The sequence below is a fragment of the Engraulis encrasicolus genome, chromosome 2 (assembly GCF_034702125.1).
Source record: "Engraulis encrasicolus isolate BLACKSEA-1 chromosome 2, IST_EnEncr_1.0, whole genome shotgun sequence".
In the NCBI taxonomy this organism is placed as follows: Eukaryota; Metazoa; Chordata; class Actinopteri; order Clupeiformes; family Engraulidae; genus Engraulis; species Engraulis encrasicolus.
Genome location: NC_085858.1, coordinates 21,458,563 through 21,477,577, shown reverse-complemented (window position 1 = coordinate 21,477,577; position 19,015 = coordinate 21,458,563). Strand labels below are relative to the sequence as shown.

The 19,015-nt window shown below is 48.1% G+C and overlaps 1 protein-coding gene across 2 annotated transcripts in view; it reads right to left on the bottom strand.

Moving 5' to 3' along the window:
* LOC134434847 (choline transporter-like protein 2) overlaps positions 1–19,015 on the bottom strand; it is a 45,474-nt gene that overhangs the window by 15,819 nt on the left and 10,640 nt on the right. The window contains exons 1-7 of one of the 2 annotated variants that reach the window (XM_063183481.1): positions 15,307–16,081; positions 10,181–10,229; positions 9,746–9,819; positions 8,736–8,820; positions 8,243–8,327; positions 7,833–7,949; positions 7,620–7,680 (exon numbers count right to left, since the gene is read on the bottom strand). In XM_063183481.1, coding sequence (XP_063039551.1) covers positions 7,620–7,680; positions 7,833–7,949; positions 8,243–8,327; positions 8,736–8,820; positions 9,746–9,819; positions 10,181–10,229; positions 15,307–15,343 — 508 coding nt within the window. In that variant the 5' untranslated portion in view covers positions 15,344–16,081. Of the gene's footprint in view, positions 1–7,619; positions 7,681–7,832; positions 7,950–8,242; positions 8,328–8,735; positions 8,821–9,745; positions 9,820–10,180; positions 10,230–15,306; positions 16,082–19,015 lie in introns of those variants that run through there. The other variant, XM_063183488.1, reaches the window with a different exon arrangement.

Below are 19,015 nucleotides of genomic sequence, written 5' to 3'. Positions count from 1 at the left end.
TCGGCTGGTGCTCTGTTGATATGGGCTGCTTAGTCAAGCTTACTGTAGCTACCAATTGTTCAATCTGGCTTTTTAGTTTATTTTTTACTTTTGAAACTTTAACTTCTACTTTTTTCTTTTTCCTTGGTGGGACTTTCTGAGCAAAAAAAACATTTCATTACTCATCAATTCTTGAGTTCATGAGGACAATTAATACCTTGTATCATTGTATCCATGAGCCTCAACCCAACCCCTCCATCCTAACCCCTGGAGGTGCTATTCTAGTGCACTGTAATGGCTTGGTAGCTCTGGTGGATGGATAGCTCATATCGATGTAATATTGGTTCTAATGGAACTTCCTTTCCTTGGAAGTACATTTCTGAAAATCCACACTCTTGTTCAAGTGTGTGTCTGTAATGTGTACTGTAATTTCTCGATTCTTGAGGCTTTGCGAGACGGGGCTGGGAAGCTATTGCAAGTGTGGTTCTATATCGTTCCTCCTGACCGCCAGAGGCGGTGCTTACAGCACATGGATATCCATGCACGTCAGTGCAGGTCGAGTACTTAGTAACAACAAATTCACTTGTGACCTGGGTGACGTCACCCGGTGACCCCGGGATCGGGGTCAAAAGAGCAACGCACCCAGGAAATGTCCTCTTTTCATTTCTCGCGTATCATCGCAGGTCGCGAGTGCTGTGAAATGTAACATTACTGGATTTTGGACTAGCGCCTGTCGGTTTCGTTACCCTCGGGATTGGGGCTGTGTTTTTACATCCCCCAAGAAACTGCGCTTTGGTCCCCTTCGTTTTCCTCAGATATCCCATGTTTGCGTAGAGGTAATGCGTTGCCTCATTGCCGAGTGTCCTCGCTCGGTTGGGCTAAGCTACCTGTTGTATCCCTCGCCCCGACGCGGTGTTCACGCCGCTGATGGCTTCCACCGGCATTTCATTTGGAGGTAAGCCGTGTTGTTAATATCTTATTTCTGTCGCCGCTTGGTTCCAACTTTCCAGCGGTGTTTCCCGCCGCTGTTTTGTTTGGTAAGCGGTTGTGGTTAACGTCGCCTCTCTGTTGGCTGACTGAACTGCTTGTTAGACCATGGCGTTTGCGTGGTGTTGGTGCGCCGCTATCGTTTGCTTAATTCAGATTTCATTGATTCTCGCTTTGTTTCCAGTGTTCCCCCGCTGGTTTTGTTTGATAAGCGGTTATGGCGCACGACGACTCCTCAGTTTATAGTTCGATCCTTTCTCAACTATTTAAACTGTTGCAACGTTGCTAACTTATTGGTAATACGCTAGTGTACTTGCGCCTTCAGCCTGTGCCTGTCCACGGGCTGGCTTGCGTTGGCGCGTTCTGTTAAGTTCTAGTTGCCGTTACTTACGTGCTCGCTTGACATTACGGCTTCCTTGTCTGCGTGGCGGTGGTTCATCTACAATTTGCATTGCCCCGGTGTTCTCGCCAAAGGGCCCTCGCACCGCTACTTGCCAGCTCCATCGTTTACATGGTTAGTCTGCACTTGACGCTAGTGTTCTCCCTACTGGGCCACGCACCGTTCTATTATTCTGTTACCATGTGTAGTATTATGGTATTATTGTATTCTGCCAACTGCCTGTGTAATCACTCAGTTGTCGCCTGGTCGTTTGTTTGCTTGTCTCCTCGTTGGGGTGCCTCCGCCCCTGTGATGTGTATTTGCCATGCACTTGTATTGCTGTGCATTTCTTGCAGCCTAGTGATGTTGGCTGTGGTTATGTTCCCTACTGTGAGTCGCTTTGGTTGGACAGCGCCTGCCCAGTGCCAACTGCAATGTGCAGTTTGTGTCATTGCTTGCTTGTCAGCTTGGTGTCTTCACCTCACTGCTGACTTCATTATTGACCGCCATTGGGGTGCCCTCGCCCCCTGGGTTGTGTCTTTGCAGTGCTTACATTACATTACATTGCATTTCATTACATTACATTTGCAGTGCTTACTTGTCAGCGCGGTGTCCTCGCCTACCTGCTGACTTCCTTACTGTCCGCCATCGGGATGCCCTCGCCCCTGGTGTATATTTTGCGTTGTGTGCTTACACGCATATGTTTTGGCTGCCATTGGGGTGCCCTCGCTCCCTGGGTTGTGTATTTTCAGTGCTTACTTGTCAGTGCGGTGTCCTCGCCTACCTGCTGACTTCCTTACTGACCACCATTGGGATGCCCTCACCCCTGGTGTATATTTTGCATTGTATGCTTTTGTACGCATGTGTTTTGCCTGCCGTTGGGGTGCTCTCGCCCCTTCTATGTGTTTTTTTCTCAGTGTTTGCTCGCCTGCCTGGTGTCCTCGCCTCCCTGCTGGCTTACTTATTGACTTCCGTTGGGGTGCCCTCGCCCTAGTGTGTATGTTGCATTGTTTGCTTGTCAGCCCAGTGTCCTCGGCTGCCTACCGACTTCCATGTTGGGTTTTTTTCCCACTGCTGCGCCGACTGCTGGGTGGTCCTGGGGACGGATGTCGACCCTCACGAGTGCCCCTCCTTCCTGGGAACGCCTGTGGCGGGGTTTAACCTGCTTGGCCTGTGCGGCCTGCATGTTGCTGGATCATGTGTGGGCCCTCCGCCTGACGCGCGCCGCAGGGTGGACGTGGTGTTGGCTGTTTGGAGTGTTGGACGTTCTACCTCCCCTCCTCTAGCCTCCTGCTCGGAGGGCACAGGGTGGCAGTGTTCTCGCTTGCACACCGCATGCCGGCGACGTCGCCGGTTTCTGTTGCCGCCATGCCGGTTGCCTGCCGCCGATACCGGCGGTATGCCCTGTTTCAGGATGTACCTGGTACAGCGCTGCTGCGTTACCTCTGTTCCCAGTCTGGTGACTGTTTTGTTTGGCCATGGGTGATCTCGCCTGGGGCTGGGACTACTTGTGCATGCCGATGGCGTTTCCGCCACGAGGGCTGCTTCTACCGTGTGTGCATGATTACACCCTGTCCGATGTGTTCAACTTTGTTCATCGTCTGAGGTCTGCTCCACAACGCCCCTTTGGGTTTGTGTGGCCATGGGTGATCTCGCCTGAGGCTAGAACTACTTGTGAATCCCGCTGGTGCTCCCACCACTGCGGCTATTTCTGTTTTATGTGGATGGTTCAGTCACGCCTTCTGTTCTGAACACTCCTCCGGGATCTTCAGACCTTTGCACGTGGCCTCCCTGAGTTGTTTTCTGGCCATGGGTGTTTTCCGCCCTGTAGGCTGCTCCACTACCGTCGACGCATGCGCTACTGCGCCTGCTATGGTGTGTTGATGGGGTCCAGACATCCTGCCGTTCTTCTGTGCGCATGGGTTACACAGTGGCACTACATGCTTGCACAATTTGCGCCCTTGCGTGGCTGTACGGCGTGAGTGTTCCCGCTCGTCCGCTGTTCCCTACCTCTCTCCGTTGTCTTACGGCTGTTGTCCACCGTCCTTCTGTGTCATTCTGGCTGTGGGCGTTTCCGCCTGTAGGCTACTTGATGCCGTCGCCACTTGTGCAGCTACGGTACGTTGTGGTGGTCCTGTGCATGAGTGATCTCGCTCTGGCTACTGTTATCTCTGTCCTACGACTGTTTAGTGTCGTCCTCCTGGGTGTTTGGCCGCTGGTGGTTTCGCCTGTGGGCCTCTTGATGATGCCACCGGCGCTTACGCCTTGACGGCTGCTGCAGGCTGATGTGTGGGCCTTGGTACCTTTGTGATGGTATCGAATGTGCATGGTTTGCATGATTGCATTGCAGTGAGTGGTCCTGCTCCCTGTCCTGCGGCCTGGCTTCCTTTTATTCATCGCCTTGCGACTGATACGAGTCGTTATCCAGGCTTTGGTTGGCAGTGGCCGGTTTCGCCCGTTGGCTTCTTGAGCACACCAGGGCACCCGCGCCGTCATGGCTGCTGCCGCTGTTGGAGTGACTTCGCTCCAGATCATGCTGTGTAGCTCGCTACTCTTTACCATGTTGGCCGTGGGCGGTCCCGCCTGTCGGCTCCTTGAGTGTGCCGTTGGTGTCTACGCCTCTACGGCTGCTGCTGCTGTGTGTGAGTGGTTCCGCTCCATGCCCTGTTTTCTGCTCGTCTGCATTATCATTGGACTGTTATGCGTCATCCTCTGGGGCCCGTTTGGCCGTGTGCGGCTTCACCGTGGGCTGATTGTGGTTGCCGTTGGTGCCCTCGCCACTTCGGCTGCGGCTGCTGTATGCGAGTGATTCCGCTCTGCCTCCTATTGTCCGCTTTTGCCCACTGCCCTATGGCTGGCGCATCGTCCTTCGGACCTTGCAGGGCCTTTGGCCGTTTCGCCCCTTGGCCCTCTGGAGGTCCACTGTGGCTGATGCCACTGTTTGTGAGCGTTCCTGCCCCGAAGCAGTTGTCTGCTTTCTTTGTCTTCAGCCTGCTGCTTGTTGTCCTCCGTAGGCCCTTGGTGACTTCGCCATGGCCTCGCTGGGGGGTGCCCTTGGTGCCTACACCACTGCGGCTACGGCATGTATGTGGGAGTGGTCCCGCTCCATATTCTGTTGCCTTACATGTTTCCCTGTTTCATGGGATCGCTTTCCCCAGGGGTGATGATGGTGCCACTACAGCTTCTGTTGCTGTACGTGGGCGGCCCTGCTGCATGTTTTGCCTTTTTCTGACGACTGTTCCTCGTCGTCTCGCTAAGCTCGCCTCGTGGGTGATCTCTCCTCGCTGTTTCCAAGCGCCGGTGGGTGACTGCGCCCCTACGGCTGCTACTACGGTGTATGGATGGTTAGGCCCCATGTTTTGCTATCGGCTGCAGGGGCATGATGGTTCGCTTATCGCGGGCGAGTGCGCCCTGTGTCGTCTCGTGCCTTCTCTGGGCCTGGCTTGTTGCCATTCCCACCTGGCCTGTTGCACATTTCTATTGCAGTGGCTGCACCTGCTGCTTGGCAGCACGTGCCACCCTGCCCTCTCTCCTGGTGTGTCTACCCAGGGGATTGCATACTCTCTGCCAGGGCTTCGGAGAGCCTGACTGTCTTCGTCGGGCGGACGGCCCTCTCCCTCTGTACCGACGCCCCCCTACAGGGCTCTGTGTGTGTTGTGGCTGACCGTCTACGTATGTGGCTGACCGTATGCGCTTTGCGCACAGGTTTGGCGATCAGACTTTGGCCGGCATACTGGAGGCCTCCACCTATGGCCTTGACTCCTTCCCGGGTATTGGCCCGGTTCTGGACGCTCTACTTGCCTCACCAGTTCAGGTATTGAGCCTGGGGGCACGCTGCCCCGGCTGCAATGTCACGTCGCAGATGTGTTCGTCTGCGGGAGTTGTGATGCAACATTGCGTGCAAGGTCTTGAGCCTGGAGGCACACTGCCCCGGCCGCACTGTCACGGCGCGGATGTGTTCGTCTGCGGGAGTTGTGATGCAACATTGCGTGCGGCACGCCAGGGTGCTCGGTGCCCCATGTCTTGTTGGCCGTCTCTCGGCCACCCTGGGCCATTGTGGCCTGGCCGCAATGTCACGTCGCGGATGTGTTCATCTGCGGGAGTTGTGATGCAACATTGCGTGAGGCACGCATGGGTGCTCGGTGCCCCATGTCTTGTTGGCCGTCTCTCGGCCACCCTGGGCCGTTGTGACCGACCCGCCTGCCCGGGCCTGCCTCTTTGACTCTTGGTTGCAGGCCTATGTGTCCGGAGTACTGGGCAAGGTTTTGCCGAACCGGACCATGGCACGGTGATTGCTGTGGCTTGCGCAGCACCCCTGTCTGAGCCATGCTGGGAGGCCCTCTGCTTGCTGCCAGCGATCTCTGGACGCCCTTTTGGTCCGTCCACTTGCTGCACTGTGGTGTAGCCTTCTGGGCGCTGCGGTTCCTTACATGTGGTTTTATTCCACTTCAGTTGCCGTTCCCGTCATGGCGCGGGCTTTGCCCCGTTCTGGACTTGCGGCCTCCTGGACCGCCGTCTCGAGGTCTCCTGCTGCTGGCATCCTACGTGCCGGCATTGGACGCGCTCCTTCCTGACGCTATACTCCTTCCGGGTGTTGGTGTGTGTGTGTGCCGACCCCGGCATCCTGCGTCGTTTCCCTCGGCCTCCGCTTGCTGTGGCCTCTTGAGGTATGGGTACATGGTCTTGCCTCCGCCATGTCCCAATGCCGCAGACTGTTCTGCATTGTCTCCAGCTGCTTACTCTGCCTTTGTCCGTGGTAGTGACACTCGCCTCGGTCATGGTGTACACTTGCGAACATCGTACAGGACTCTGTTGCTGACCTTCTTTTCCTGTGTTCCGCCTCATCCATGGCGGCTGGACCCGGAGGTGGTACCGGGCCGTCTGGTACGGCTACAGGGTGGTGCGGATGAACCTTTTGCTTCCCCGCCAGGTTGGCGCTGCCCCTGTGGTTCTCACTTTGGCAGCCCGTGGGCCCTTTAGACCAGGTTGCACTGGCTCGCATGTGGCCTATGGTACGTGTGGAGGCGTATGCGGCGCGGCCTCCTGGGCATCCGGCTGCGCCTTCACCAGGTTTTATTGTCTTGATGTCGTCCCTCATTATCCTGTGGCGACTGCGGTGGCTTCAAGTCCGTCTCAGTAGCACTGACGACGGTTAGGCACTCCTCATGACTTTGTTGGTATTGGTCATCCATGTGCTGTAAGCACCGCCTCTGGCGGTCAGGAGGAACGATATAGAACGAAGGTTATGTATATAACCACGGTTCTATGAGTTCCGGATGACCGCCAGAGCTTGGCTGTCACTCGGAGTGTACACGAGAAATTTTGCCAAGAGGACATTTCCTGGGTGCGTTGCTCTTTTGACCCCGATCCCGGGGTCACCGGGTGACGTCACCCAGGTCACAAGTGAATTTGTTGTTACTAAGTACTCGACCTGCACTGACGTGCATGGATATCCATGTGCTGTAAGCACCGCCTCTGGCGGTCATCCGGAACTCATAGAACCGTGGTTATATACATAACCTTCGTTTTCTGCACACATAGTTTTGATTCACTAAACGAGTTGTGAAAGTTACAGAGGATAGCAGGTGGTACAGCATCCCACAATCCAGACTCAGAGCCCCCTTAAAGAATTTACCATGACAGCATTGAACATACACATACCCATACACTGTACACACTTGTGTTTGGAGAACATCATGATGAAATGGTATCAGGGGACTCCTCTGAACAAAGTCATACCACCAAATTACACTCAGAATTTTTGTCTCTTGACTGTAATGGACCTGACAGAAATGTATTTTATCTGACCTATTAGGCCAGTCAATCTAGCTATAAAAAGGTCAAAACCCAGGACAAATTGCAATAGTAATGGTTCCTACTTTGAAGTGATCCTTAAACCCCCTTGCATCACATATTAAAAATCTACGAATTGATATGTAGTGGAAAAATGAATGGGAAATCTCCAACTTTGACCTTGAAAAAAAGTATGTTCCACTAAACATAAATCTGTAGATTTCTAAAATGTCATTTAGACATACCTAGGGATTACAAAAAAACTTGGAATGATTACTATTGCTATTTGTTAATGATACTATGTTTATTTTCTCAGTCAAATTAAGAGCATAATACATGTTGGATAAAGCTTATGTAGGACCTTAATGCACCTTGAGCCCATATGGACAAAATGTGTGTTCTTTGACTCATTCTATTAGGATGGCAAGCAGATTTGTATGCTGTATGTGAAACGTATGGGTATCCTGGACGTGAGACTTACATGACTTGCTGGGCAGAAGCATAGCAGGACACAGGCCTTCTTTCAGTATCTGCGGTGCTGTCTAAAAAAATAAATTAAAAAACCAACTTTACAGATCCTTTCTGTGTCTTTAAATTTCTCTCACTCTCAATCACACACAGACAGACAGACAGACGTATGCACACATGCAGAGACACACAAACAGACAGCACTGACAACAGTGGCTACACTCACCATTGAATCTATCTTGTCTGATTCCTTACAGAAGTCCTTGTAGTAGGACCAGTCTGATGGGATTAATTTGGCCTTCACCAAGGTCAGGAATTTTTTCGGACATTTCTCCACACACAGCTGATGAGAGACAAAACAAACCAAATGATTAGTACACAGACCAATGGCAAAATTACATCAATATGTAATGAATACTGTATGTGGGTGTGTTTGTATACTGCACTGTGCTGTATGTATGTGTAGGCACATGTATATTCATGCTTGTATGTCTGTGTATGTGGGGGTGTATGTGTGTGTGTGTGTGTGTGTGTGTGTGTGTGTGTGTGTGTGTGTGTGTGTGTGTGTGTGTGTGTGTGTGTGTGTGTGTGTGTGTGTGTGTAAAAGAGGAGGCTATGGGGTGTCAGAACAGCGACCTGAGTGGTGGGGCACTGGAACTCCAAGAGCACCATGGGATTGGCACACTTCATGATGTTGAAGTAGAACAGCTTGGTCCTCTTCCTGTTACAAGCGGAGAGCACATGAGTTAAGAGCGAGCGAAAGAGAGAATAGCTCAGAATATCACAATGATTACTCAGCTGCACTCCAGCCCAGGGTGTGGCAATGTGTTGTATTTCCAAAGCACTACAGCACAGAGCCACCACTGGGCTATTGTATAGAGTGCGGAGGGATCAGCGGTCACTGTATGACTGGTGAGGTTGAGACTGAGATGCACCTTCTGCTTCACTGTACAAACTATTTACAAATAATGGCAAAAATATTTCATAATATAAAATCTTTGCAAAAGAAGTGTCAAATATTAGCTTCCAAAATTATCATGAAAATGGGCTAACATTCCTGGAAGAGGGACACAATCGCAAGCTAGCCGCAAAGTGTGCTTCAGCATGCCATATAACCTGAGGCACTTACTCCAGTTTGGTGCCAGCCTGTCCGCAGAACTGGCCCCTGCTGTCTGTGGGGTAGATCACCTTGCGAGGGTCTCCCTGGGACCATGCTGAGGGAAGAAAACATGCAACACAGTTATACAGTGATTAGGGATGTCAACAATTAATCCATTTTAGTTAAAATATTAATCACCAACTCGACTGGCGAGAGACCCAGGTGAAATGAGCAAGACTACAGTAAGTGTGTGTGGAGGAGTGTGAAGAGAGGGAGCGTTTCTATAACCCTTTGGACTTAATAATATGAAAAGAAATGTTTACAGGGAAATTTAGCATTTGGTCTCATTTTTCAACTTGAATTTTTAGATTTAATCAGGTTTTTTTTTTGGAAACACTGAGAGGGAGAAAAAAATACTGCTTAGAAAATAATTGTAAGTCTATCGATTAACAATTAAGAGAATTCATCCATAATTTGCATCCCTATTCATTATACATTTCATTTTACACAGCGGCTACCTACTGTACATTTTGTGCGGTGCATATAAAGTATATCCACATTTTGACTAGCCAAATGATATAGCAGTTTGACCTAGCATGTCTAAGCGACCTCACGATAAACTGCTAAACCATTGGAATGGGTCGCAACTTCACTGACTGTGCTCAACATTCAGATTCCTTACGGGCCACTGTACGTGACTGGCCACTATCCTGGCACAGCATCAAAGTCCAGGAACACACACAAAACATGACAGACACAGAGTGCTAGCAAATGGGTTGGGCTTATCAGTGTTCCACACATGCAAAAACAACACACGCACGCACACGCACACGCACACACACACACACACACACACACACACACACCTGATAGCATGGCCTTTGACTACAGAAATGCTTTTGACTGGCCAGAGGCACAATTGCTCAGTTGTTATATTCAACAACTGAAGTTTTAGTTCTTTGCACATATTTCGTCCCTTGTCAGTAGCATTTGCATATAGGTCACGTCACTGGCACCTCAGCAGGGTCTCACTCACTCACCCAGGATGCCCACGGCAAAGTAGCCCAGCACAGCCAGAATGAAGAGGATGCAGCACACCACATCCGTACAACTCCTGCCATTGGAGAGAGAGAGAGAGAGAGAGAGAGAGAGAGAGAGAGAGAGAGAGAGAGAGAAAGACAGAGAGAGAGAGAGAGAGAGAGAGAGAGAGAGAGAGAGAGAGAGAGAGAGAGAGAGAGAGAGAGAGAGAGAGTATGAGAAAGACAGAGAGAGAGTCAAAGATTAAGATTCAGAAGAAAGAGAGAGAAGAGAAAAAGGGGTGGTGGTCAATACCTATAATGGATAAGAGAAATACCTCTAACATGTTGCATATTATGTAAGGTAGTGTCAGGTGTGCTTTACCTGTTGTGTATATTGCATATTTATGTAGTGTACTCTAGTGAGGTGTTTTATTTATCGTGTCAGTTGTGCTTTACCTGTTGTGGATGGGTCCTTTGAAGGTGGGGTCATACTTCCTGGGTTCGCCTGCAGACACAAGTACAGGCAACTTTCATTAACTAACCAAGATATTACCGAGCTACAATAAGTTCAAGTTTCAAGTTTACTAGCCATATCAACCGCATCAAAAATACAGTTTCTAGGAATGTACTTTGGTGAGCTCACACATTCAACAATACATCTAGAAAACACAAAACAGTTACACTGTGCAAAGTAAGCAAGAGAGGTACGTAGGAAGGCCAGGTAGTGGAATGTTAAGTGCTAGTTCATTATTCAAGTGGCGGATGGCTTGTGGGTAGCAGGCTTGTACGAAATTCCGAATGGAAAGAATTTCAATTCAAAATAATGCCATAATACGAACACTAGATGATGCCATCACCTTGAATTTGTTTGAATTTAATCTTCACCACCCATTGAAAGTACATAGAACACCACCACCCAGTGTTCGTATTATGGCATTACTTTGAATTGAAATTCTTTCCATTCGGAATTTCGTACAAGCCTGGTGGGTAGGTAGTGCTATTTCTAAAGCATGTGGTATTGCACGGGATGGGATATTGCCTTGGGTATCTTCTTCCTGATGGTAGGGGTGTGAATTGGTGGTGTGCAATACTGAAGTAGAACGACTGTACATTAGACTTTAGTCATCATGGAGAACAAAGATAATCCAACAGCTCATTGCCATTGATGGCCTCCGTAACGACCGCAGGTAATGGTGGGGACACAGAATAGGCATTTTAAGGTTATTTTAAGTAGCTCCTCAACCACAGCATACTACGAAATTAAATGATATGAAAGGTACAATGGCTGCATATAAGGATAATTTATCTTGCGGAACAACATGTTTCAACTGTGTGGAAAATGAACGTAGCACATAGTGTAGATATTGAGGGAGTCCATGAATACAAGACCTGATCACTCGGTGTAACCCTGGGGACACCATTAGATCTACAGTAAACATATTCAATTATATCATGATAATTTTGACCGCTGTGGACCATGGACCAATATCACTTTTACTTGGCCATAATGATAATAATAATGATAGCCATTGCCATCATCATAATAAGATTCAAAGACCATTTTAAGCTGTCCAAGGACACTGTAAAATTACAATACACAGTATATAATTGTATAATTATAATAATGTAGAATTGCACTAGAGAGATATTAGGAATGTTATTGCTCTGTGTGTGTGTGTGTGTGTGTGTGTGTGTGTGCGCGTGCATGCGTTACAGCCCTTGCCAAGGGGGATCATGTCATGTGGGTCTCCATTGTAAAATGTGATGTCTGGCATTCCCAAAGAGCCGGCAGTGTAATGCGACTCCTCTTCCCTCCAGCGAGCAGCAGACACGCCTGGCAACCCACTACATGCCTCCCTAGTGATTCACAAGGGGCCTCCTCTGACCCTCCCTCTCTCTCTCCCTCCCTCCCTCCCTCCCTCCATTACTCCCTCTCTGGGTCCTTTCTAATATCCTAACTCTCGTCCTCCCTCGCACGCTTGTGACCTTGTGATGACGTCACGGACGACAGAAGTGTATTTCAATGTCTCCCAAAAGCGTAATTCTAATGTCATTTTCTCGTTTGCAATGGGGATGGTGAATAAAAACAGTCCCCCAAAAGTTGTTGTGGCCAAGCTGACGGCAGGGACACTTTATTGTTTGTTCCATGGAGGCGGGGCATCAGTGAAAGGCGAGGCCACAAGCTGAGGACGGGAGTCCGCATATTGGAGAGAACCCTCTCTCTCACTCCCTCCCTCTCTCTCACTCCTCCATCTCTCTCTCCCTCTCTCTCTCTCTTCCGCCCAATTCCCGCCTCAGATTCCCATCACGCCTGACAGCACCAAAGCAGATTTCCCCTAACTGCTGACACAACGCCTGTACTGAGGACGAACCCAGAGACCAACAAAAACACTGCCCACTCATCTTCCATAGCCTCCCTCATACATCTACAGCAGGGGAAGCTACTGTAGGAGCAACCACTGGTAACCATTGGCAAATCTAGTAACACGTTTTTTGATTTGTAGAGAAGATGACCATATTACAGCATTTGATCTAGGATTCTAGGAGATCTTGACACGAAGGAATCGACTGTGTGTGGAAATTACATGGCTTGGATTTACATGGCCAAGACTCAGACTCATGACTTCAGAGAGATCAAGTAGACCCATCCGCTTCGCATCGGGGTCCTGCATCTCTCTGTCCTGCGATAATTTCACAAAAGGGACCTTCTCGCTGTATGTCAGAGATTGCTAGGCCTTCACAACTTGGTAACTGCAGGCATGCGCAGCATCAACAAGCCCTCAACAAGTGTCATCCAATGTCCCTCATTAGGGGTGTAAATAACAATCGATCATAGTGCTGTACTGTCATGTACAACTCCTTGTGCATGTTCGAGGCCCTGCATTGCTAGTCCAAATCTTTCTGCTCTTTGTGATGCTCATATGTCGGTGCCTGCCTGCTTTCTTTCGCTCACTTTCTTCTCTCTGTCTTTCTCTCTTGTGTGAAGATGGTCTTCATGGGTCTTTTGCTCTTAATTTTAATGCCAGCCTCTTTGATTTACTACAAGGAGCAATGCCTATCAAAGGCTTCACACGCCTGTGTAATATCTCATGCAGTAGTTTTGTGGTAGCAATTCACTGACATGATACTGGTAACGGTTCATGATGTACTTAACTTCATCACGGCTGATGTGATAACTTAAATCGAGCTGGCTGCCCTTTCCTTTTACAAAGCTTCTTTCAGAGGCAACTTATTCTCAGTTCTTGTTCTCAGTGCATTCGTCTGTGTATTTTGATGTTTGTCCAGGACTATTAAAAGGAAATTGAAGCCGTCTAAGTGGGGCATGCTGCTCCTATTCCTATGACCTTACTTGGATATAATAACGAGTGTTACTGTTTTGAAAGTCAGTCAAACAATGTTTCACATTTAAAATATAATGCCTGAGACAAACAAAAGCTAAGAGAAAGTAGCAAAGGCAAGCAAGGAAAGTGAAGATAAAGAGTTGAGATAATTACAATCGGAATGAGACGTGGTGACATCCACAAACAATTCCAAAGGGAGAAATGGCTGGTTTGTTAGTTGAGGTTAAGAGAGATACAAGAATTTGACTGGAAAAAAACACACACTAGATAAAAATGAGCCACAAGGCAGGTTGATAAAAGGTCAAATGAAAGCTTTGATAACGGAGGGCTTGAGTTGCGACCCAGAATAACTCCAACTAAAGGTGACAGCACTCAAAATGCACTCTTTCCTCAAAAGCGGGGAGCAAGTTGAAACAGACACAGTTCAAAAGAGAGCAAATACATTTCAAGAGCAACTTGAACAATATGCAGTAGATGAGGCCCGACAGTCAGCACTACATCAAACACTTAGTTTTTCTTTCAAAAAGCTGCACAACGGTGCCTTTGAGGGTTACACATACACACCGGGTTATATTCCGAAGACGCTTTTGATTAAACTAAACAAAAAGAGCACTCACAGATGACAAGTTCAATGCTACCGTCAACAAACGAACGTGGGTAGTATTGGTGTATAGTAAAAACACAAAAACCCTAGAAATTGCCTGAATATTCTGCAGAATATTCTGCAAAGTCTAGAAAGCAAAGAAAATACACACACTCCGAGTCTGAACCTACTGCATAGCCTATTCAGATGGCTCTTTCAATCTAAACCTCACTTCAAATGTCCACAAACACACACACACACACACACACACACACACACACACACACACACACACACACACACACACACACACACACACACACACACACACACACACACACACACACACACACACACACACACACACACACACACACACACACACACACACACACACACAATACGTGTCGCTAAGCTCTCCACAGCTAAATATTGACAGTAAACAGCCCAGTCTCTCTCATGCCACCGCCATCACCACGGCAGACACTGATCCGTACGTTATATGTGTGTGTGTGTGTGTGTGTGTGTGTGTGTGTGTGTGTGTGTGTGTGTGTGTGTGTGTGATCTTCGGCCTCTGAGGATGACCCAGAATCAATAATACATGTAGGGCTACTCTACTGGCCCTGCCGTTTAGGTAATGCTGCTCAGTTTCTCTTGCAAGTCTGAGGACACAGCAGGCAGGCAGGCTCCTCTACAAACACACATGTCTATTGCAGCCTACTGCACACCACAAGGGTGCCACAACACAAGGCCTGCTGTGAACGCCAGGACACCTTCTTAACCAAGCAGCAGCCAGCGTTCACACCAGAAAGTGAGAATGTGTATGGGTGTGGATGTGTGTGTCAGAGAGAGAGAGAGAGAGAGAGAGAGAGAGAGAGAGAAAGACAGACAGACAGAGAGACACACAGACAGAGAGAGAGAAAGAGAGAGACAGACAGAGACAGAGAGACAGAGAGAGAGAGAGAGAGAGAGGGGGGGGGGGGGGCATGTATGTCGAGAATTTAGAGTGCTTGCTAGGACGGAAAAGCGGGTCAAACCAAAAAAGCCACGAAAGACAAACAAACAAACAGAAGTAAAGCTCCTACCAAGACGTACAAATGGAAAAATCAATAAGACGGTAAATTGCTACCAAACAAACATGCCTTGACCTCTCTGCACCACCTCTCTGGCTTCAATTCCAGCCAACACAAACAGGCAAACAATGGCAGCACCACTGGATTGTGTTTTTTTCCATCAAGGCACAGACTCTCTCTACCCATGGCTAGCACCACCTTGGCCGGTTTCACTGAACTCCAGTCCTGTACTGCTCACCAGTTACCTCTAAAGTTTCAGAGGGGAAACAGCACAGCTGAGTAACCCACAAAGTAGTAAAAAAAACAAAAAAAAAACACTTCATATCTGTCACACGCTCCCTCCCTCCTGTCCAGCTCGAGGCTCGAGGCTCTTCCAAACACCTGTGGTATGAGAAACTCTCTCTTTCTCTTTCTCTCTCTTTCTCTTTCTCTCTCTCTCTCTCTCTCTCTCTCTCTCTCTCTCTCTGTCCTCCTTTCATTCGTTCACTCTTTTTGCTACTCTTTTAACTTTGTCTCTCTGTTTCTATCTCCCTCTCTCACACACACACTCTAAGGAGCACACCTGTAAGTGTTGTTGGCATTTACCGTGTTTCCCGTAGTGGTTCTCCTCCTCCTCTGGCATCTTGGCGGTTCCCTCTCTCTGTCTCTGTCTCTGCCTCTCTCAGCTCCTCGTCTTCAGGTAGCCTACACTCCTCTCTCTTATCTCCCACTACACTGTTTTTGTCTTCTTTTCCCCTCTCACCTCCTCAGACTCCGAGTAACACTCGTTTACACACACGGCCACACTTCTACTTCCTCTGTGTGTACAAGACAGCAGTAGCAGCAGCAGGAGTGGTGGCTGTTGTAGTGTGGGGGAGGGAAGGAGGGAGGGAGGAGTGACTGAGCACTCACTGCACTGAGAGAGGTAACCTGTCTAGCCAGTTGGATTGGCTTGGTTTGGATGGAGCTGGTTAGGTTTCAGCTTTAGCTGCTCGTGTTGTCTTCAATGAGGTACTACTGAGTTCAGGTTGGCTTGGCTTGGTCCCTGAGGTCCCCTGTCTTGCTCTTGTGGCTGACCTGCGTCGTTTGTGTCCTGCTTTCATTCAGTCGACTCCCCTGATACTTTCACAGGCAGGTAGCTCGTTTGTGAGAGGGGGAGGGGACTTCACCTATCAGGGTGGAGCAGGCATTTACCACACATAAACACAAACACACACACACTCACAAGCCTGCAAATCCATTCTGTCTGCCTCTCGCCAGTTCGTTGCCCTAATGTAGAATCCCAGTGTAGATAAAGTTAGGCCTATTCACTTAAGCATTCAAGTACTTCCTCAAAAACTTACACAAGAAAATCTGAAATCTGCTGAGTTGCAGGTGTTGGCCGTTTAACAGAATGAGTCATCAACTACTTTTCAGAAATCCAGAAAGTGATCTTTTTTCAACTCTGTGTGAAAGCTCTGTGCATTTCCAAGCAAGTTTGCATCATCACCAACTGAGGAAAGGGGTTGTGCCATTGACCTGAATATACTGTAGACGTCAGTGGGTTGTGCACTGCGTATGGTGGCAATCTCTTCTGGCCACTATGGGGTTACTGTCATGACTGGTTGACAGTGGCCCTCTGGTGGAATGAAAGGTTATTGCTGCTACATATTCAATCAAACATGAAATTGCTCAAAGCTCTCCCCTGAGACAGAGCAACCAAATCGGATGTGACGAAATCTGGCAGCGCGCGCATTGTTGGAGCGGAATTGACCATGTAACGCACATTTGTAAAGAAAGTAGCCAGGTGGGTTTTTTTTCTAAATAAGAAAATCGATGGTCACGATAACTTCAGATATGAAGTGGTCGCCACAGACACAGGCATTCCTGATGGTGTTCTCAGTCCAGTTGGTAGATGTAATTTCTTGTAACCAAAAAAACATCTCCTATGCCTCTGGAAAAGCCTATTCCTTCTCTGAATAGCGTAACAAGTGTACTTTTTAGAATCTCGAGCGTACACGCTTCAGGACGTCAGGTCTTCTCTCTTTAGGGTCTGAACTGTGTGTGTGTGTGTGTGTGTGTGTGTGTGTGTGTGTGTGTGTGTGTGTGTGTGTGTGTGTGTGTGTGTGTGTGTGTGTGTGTGTGTGTGTGTGTGTGTGTGTGTGTGTGTGTGTGTGTGTGTGTGTTTGAGTCAACAATGCGCGTGTAGTCTAGTGATGGTGTAACTTGTAAAGGGGTCAATTGGCCTGCACACACACTCTTATGCACAATAATAAATTCTCTGCTTTTTCATGCTAAATTATTTTTTCTATGATAAATCTACTAATATGGTTTGAATGTTAAAATTTCACAAATGATTGCAATATAAACCATTCCAGTGAATAGCGTTTCTGTGCCCAATAAATCAATTTGAGAAATAACCACATAATTCCAATGCAAATAGGCTACTGCTATAATTGAATAAGAGAAAATGTTTCCTTTATATGCTTAACATTCCAGTTAATAGTCTGTGTATATTGCATCAGTCCAAGACATAGCCATACTTAATGAGTTCCTATGGGACACATTGTTTAGTAAATCGAATAATAATGACAGGAAATAGACTCCAGAACATCAGACCTAGAAAACACCCAACAGAAGCCACAAGAGCCTCATTCCCACCACTTTCCACCACTTCTATTACTACTACACCCACTACTACTGCTACGCCCTTCACACCAGTCAGCCAAGGAAGGCGGCCATATTGAGTGGGGCGAGCCAAGCAGTGAGTCTGGAGCGAATCTGGAGCGAAGTCGCAAAGAAAACAGACTAAAATTATGCACACATGCATTTAATACTCATATTTAATTTTCACAATCATAGCTTAGTTCAAATATGCCTGCACACATATTCTGTGAGTGTGAGCTGTTTCACTGTCCTCAACTCTTAATACACTAAACATGGATGGTGTATGTGGGCCAAGTGTAATGCAACTTTGAAATTATATCGCAGGCTGAATAAAATGACTCCGTGGGCCAGATTTGTCCCCCGGGCCTGAGTTTGTCATCTCTGCCCTAAGGAAAAGGAAGGCTGGGGATGAGCGTGACAGTAAAAATAGACATGGCTGCCGAGCCATTCCTGGTTCAGGGTGGTCTCTGGTAGTTACTGTAGACGCTACAGCTAGTTGGAGGGCGTGCTGCCAAAGAGCAGGGCGGTTTTCCTCTCATTCTTCTGCGTGTGAAACAAAAACATCAGGCGGAATAAGTCAACACACTAAGGCGATGGGATTACAACTTATTGGATACATGTACAGTACACAACATGTTCTGACTGAACTCTCCCACTTTGTTATACAGTATTCATGGGGTTTAAATTTAATCTGTTGAACATTGCACTTACTGGCTGGCTGCCAATACCAGAAAGCTACAACTTTTGATGTGACCTGTGTCTGTTAACTGTACATTCTAGTGACTTTGTTGATTATGGATTATGGACCACCATGACCCAAGCCAGCATTCTCATTTCTTCACAAAGACAAGATTCCAGACTAATTAAGACTTTTACCCCTCACTAGCCACTTAAAGCAGTACCACAACACACAACTGTATGCACGCACACATGCACGCACGCACACACACACACACACACACACACACACACACACACACACACACACACACACACACACACACACACACACACACACACACACACACACACACACACACACACACACAGATATCCTACCCAATGCCTCTCATCTGTCTGTATCACTCATACAGAGGTAAACATCCCAGATGCATAATAATAATAATAATAATAATAATAATAATAATAATAATAATAATAATAATAATTAAAATAGCCTGCCTTTTTTGTCTTCCTAACACAGTTAACTTAACTGAGAAACTCATGTGCAGTACCTGCCTTGAGTGCTCGTTACAGCAATAAGCGGCACTGTAAGAATTCAGAACTGGCTGGATTGAAATTGGTGATGGCAGGGTTTGGATCGGGGATTGACACCTCTGTCATCAGGCGGGGTAGAACGAGGGAAAGGAAAGGAAAGGAAAGGACTGGAAGGGAAGAAGGGGGAGAAGGGGAGAGCAGGGAGGAAGAGGAAGGATCTGAGGACATGAAGCATGTCTCCCCCTGCAGGGCATCCCTGTTTCATCCGTCACCACCAGCACGAGAAGAGGGCCAGTGCCAGTGCCAGTGCCAATGCCAGTGCCAATGCTTTCTATCCCTCCCTCCCTCTATCCCTCCATCTCTTTATCCCTCCATCCAGTCACCCTCTCCCACTTCTTCCTCCAATTCATGCTTGTACTTCCCCCTTCGCCCAGGGGCACAGAAGCGGATA